The sequence below is a fragment of the Clytia hemisphaerica genome, unplaced genomic scaffold, assembly GCF_902728285.1.
Source record: "Clytia hemisphaerica strain Z4C2 unplaced genomic scaffold, Clytia hemisphaerica genome assembly, whole genome shotgun sequence".
Taxonomy (NCBI): Eukaryota; Metazoa; Cnidaria; class Hydrozoa; order Leptothecata; family Clytiidae; genus Clytia; species Clytia hemisphaerica.
This window is the reverse complement of record NW_027104384.1, coordinates 815659-819358: the sequence shown is the minus strand read 5'-3', so window position 1 is coordinate 819358 and position 3700 is coordinate 815659. Positions and strand designations below refer to the sequence as shown.

The following is a 3700-nucleotide window of genomic DNA, read 5'->3' as shown; positions in this document are numbered from 1 at the left end:
TCAAAAGTGATGAATGGGATGGAATCGATTGTTGCCATGTCCGTGCATTGAATGATATCTATTCTGAGGTAAAGACTAGCTTATGTTACTTAGTTGATGCAGAAAAAACTTCCTTTTTCTTATCTTTTTTTATTTTCTATCAGCTCGCGATATTTAGTGTCTTTTTAATGCATAATGTTTATCAAAGAAAATAACATTCCCCAATGTACACAATTTTTAAAGCAATCCTTGGTGCTAGATAATGCCAAAAATACCACTTTTCTAGAAATTTTTGTTTTTTTTCTTATTCTCAAGTGTATGGTTGAGCCCTTAGCCCACCCTTAGCAATTAAAAAATATATTTTATTTTTTTAGTTTAACATTGGACCTTCTGGGTCAGATGATGTACATTCCTACTGTCAACCTGCCGATGTTGTTGGTATTACAAATACTATAATGTCGGAGAAGATCACTACTGGATTGAATGCTGTTGTGCAAGATGTTCTTCCACAGCAATCAAAAAATGACAAAGTGGAAAAGTTTGCTGTGAGAGCATCTACACACAACATCGTCCACTTGTTTAAAGGTAACAAAAACGGTCACATTTACATCAGATGCTGCTCAGGGCTATGCGCCAGTACGTACAGGAGGAAAGTCAACTTACGAACCCTTGACGAGAAGACTGCCCTCACACGGAATTGTTTAAAAGTTACATGTCAACCAACTGGGACAAGCACAAGCTATCGAGAGAGGTGCGTACAGTTGAACCAACTGGGGATGAAACTGTTGACGAGGCTCCAAATGATGACAATGATGATTCAAATGATGCGGATTTATGACTATGACGGCGATGATGATTTAAGCCATCAATTTCACTTCCATATTTTTTTTTTCTAGATATTGTAGTCAAATACTAAAATCTTTGACCAATCCTTACATAAATCTGGTTTCTGACCCCGGACAAACCTACATATCATGAAAAACATGTGACAAAAATAAATGTAGCGGTTTCGGGGTGGGTACCTATGTTTTTAAAAATGTTTTTGAGAACTCAGTTCATAAATACCGGCCCCAAAAGCTTATGCAGGCAGTCCAGCGATTAGAATTTTCCCATGATTAATCGTAATAAGCGATTCAGGATAATGTATAGTCTGACAATAATTACAATTTCGATTTCCTATTTACTAATCCTTTTTTATTTATTGTTAATCTCCAGGTTGATGGATTCAATAATGAGACAAAGCAGTGGTCTTTTTATCTGCCCTTTCCCCGGGAAGTTGGTACTGGCCCGTATTCAGAAGAATTGCTCGACAACACCAAGGAGATGATGCAGCATTCCCTAAAAGCAAGAAAAGACCCGGACTACTTCATCACTTTCTTTCCCACCGAACATCCTCAGCACTGTGAATGCGAGGTAAATATCTTTTGGATTTTATGTACATGGTGACAATTTAACTTGTATTTATTTTTTCATATGGCTGGCTGATAAAAGAGCGATTTCATATAATATTCAAATGTATTTGGTTTTTAAGATATACAATCTATGTGGTTGATATAGTGATTTTATATTTTTCATTCTAGCTCGAATTCGAAAAAGACGATGGTGGAAACACGATCTATTCTTGGGACTGTCACACCACTCTATACACCACAAAGAATGCAATACCTGTACGGGTGTACAAGTTGATTTGTCCCAATGGTACTTGCAACCTGAAGTGGAACGGCTCAAAGCAATCCATCTTCAGGATTTCCCAACAAGTCTGTGTAGTGGAAGAAATATTGTGAGAGTTCGTTGGCATGGTTTCAAGCATGAAATGTAACTTTTCAGCATTTTCAAACATATCGATGGCGTTTACAAGCGAAATCGTTCTGAAAAGAACTTCATTTCAGCTAAAACCCTCGGAAAGGTCTTTTTTGCATGAGCTAGTCACCAGCCGAGAGAATTTCGCAAAATTTGTCCATGGTGTGGTGAAAATCCAAAAATCCTTGCGTGTGACGGAAACAAAGATCGGAATCATGCACCAAAACCTATGTATCGTTCGTTCCCATCGAAAATCTTAAACCCGATGCGGAAAAAGTTACCAACTCAGTTTGGAGACTTGATCAATGTGTTTCTAGCATACCCAAAGAAAGCCAATGGACAGACTGCCGAGCAATACAAACTCTTGAAGAAAAAATATCGAAACGCCAGAACATATCTTAAAAAGGTTACTGGGTCTGCTCCAGAATGTGACAAAGCCGAACAAGATTGTATGTTGGATGTGATCCCCAATGAGTGTTTACCTTTAGTCAAACGTTATTTTGACCAACTTCTGACCACTGAACAACTGAAAGCAACCAAGACAGTCTTACATCTTTTAGCCTTTGACGAACCTATTCGTGCTTTCATGCCATCTGCGATTGACAAGTTTATCAAAGAGCTCACCAAAACGGAGCTTGATCTATCTCAAGTTGTTGAGCATATCGATCAGGTGCAGAAGTGAGTCCAGTCCCTGAACAATTTTGTTTTTTTTTGCGCTAGACCTTTTATCTCTCACCCAATGCTATAACGTCGTCATCATCTGCTAATGGTGACGCCAAAGCCTTTTCTGGTATATCTCCTGGAACAAAAATCGTCGTTGGAATCATCGGATCCAAGCGTGGGAGAAGCAATCGAGATCGTGGATTCGTACAACCCTCCAAAACTTGGCAGGTTTTACTACTTCCACCGAGATGGAGTACAGGTACGTCTAAATCGAAATTTCGGTGACGATGATGATGTGCAAACCAAATGTTCGAAAAAGTACGGCCCTAACATCGCCAAGAGAGGGGCGTCTTTTTTATTTCTCTGGTTCTGCCCTGCCCACGGGCACTGTTACGGAGGGCACATATTCAATGGGAGTGAGGGGAGAAAGGATGCGATGTCCTCTTTGTATACACATTTGAAACCCACACCTTGTGACTGCTTTCTTGTGTGTGACTGAGTGACTATTGAATGGAATTAAAAAAGAAGAATAAAAAAAAAGTCTTCGATGCGATTTCTGAATAAAAGATTTTCAATTTTTTATTTAAGTAAATTAATTTCGCTACTTTTTAAGTCTATTTCCAAGATTTGAATATGCCATCTTTCAAATGCTCACATGCTCTATTTCAACAAGTAGATATTATTAATGCTCATTTAACAGATATTATATGAAATCTTTGAAAATTTCCACTTTTATCTGTTTTACTTCATCCACCCTCACTGTATCGAATTTTTCCAATTTTTTTGACTTGAAAAGGTTTCGCCTTTAGGTATGCATTTTACGGGAGCTTTGCATCTTTAAATTTTGGGCAGTTGTATTGTTTTTCATTATTCTATGACATAGAATTTGTGTTTGTTGCACTTAATTATTTTTTTGTATTTTTTCCTGAGACCTGTTGTTTTTTGTTTAAATTCTTTTTAAGTTCTTGGGAATAACGTAGCTGTTATTGCTTTGTGCTTTCGATGACAAAATTTGAGAGCATGTTTTTTTAACTGAGTTTGTTTGCAACTAATAGCATAAGGCGAAACCAATTAAATTTGTTGTTCTACGAGCACATCGTTAGCAAAATATGAGTCGGTCGGTCGGTTAAATAAAAATAAGATTTTCATTAATCAAGGAAGACTTTAAGTAATATTTTCAAATAATCTTGATCGAAAATTCATCATTCCATCTTTGCTGGAGTTTGTAAAAATCTTTCGTGCATAGATTTCATTATTC

General features: G+C 37.2%; 1 protein-coding gene across 1 annotated transcript; it reads left to right on the top strand.

Moving 5' to 3' along the window:
- Positions 1–1198: 1198 nt before the first annotated feature.
- On the top strand, positions 1199–2457 carry LOC136819320 (uncharacterized; the record flags this gene model as incomplete). Its single annotated transcript, XM_067075566.1, is given in 2 exon segments — positions 1199–1392; positions 1560–2457. A coding segment is annotated over 1 exon segment (449 nt), but the record flags the coding sequence as incomplete, so codon positions are not given.
- Positions 2458–3700: the final 1243 nt, after the last annotated feature.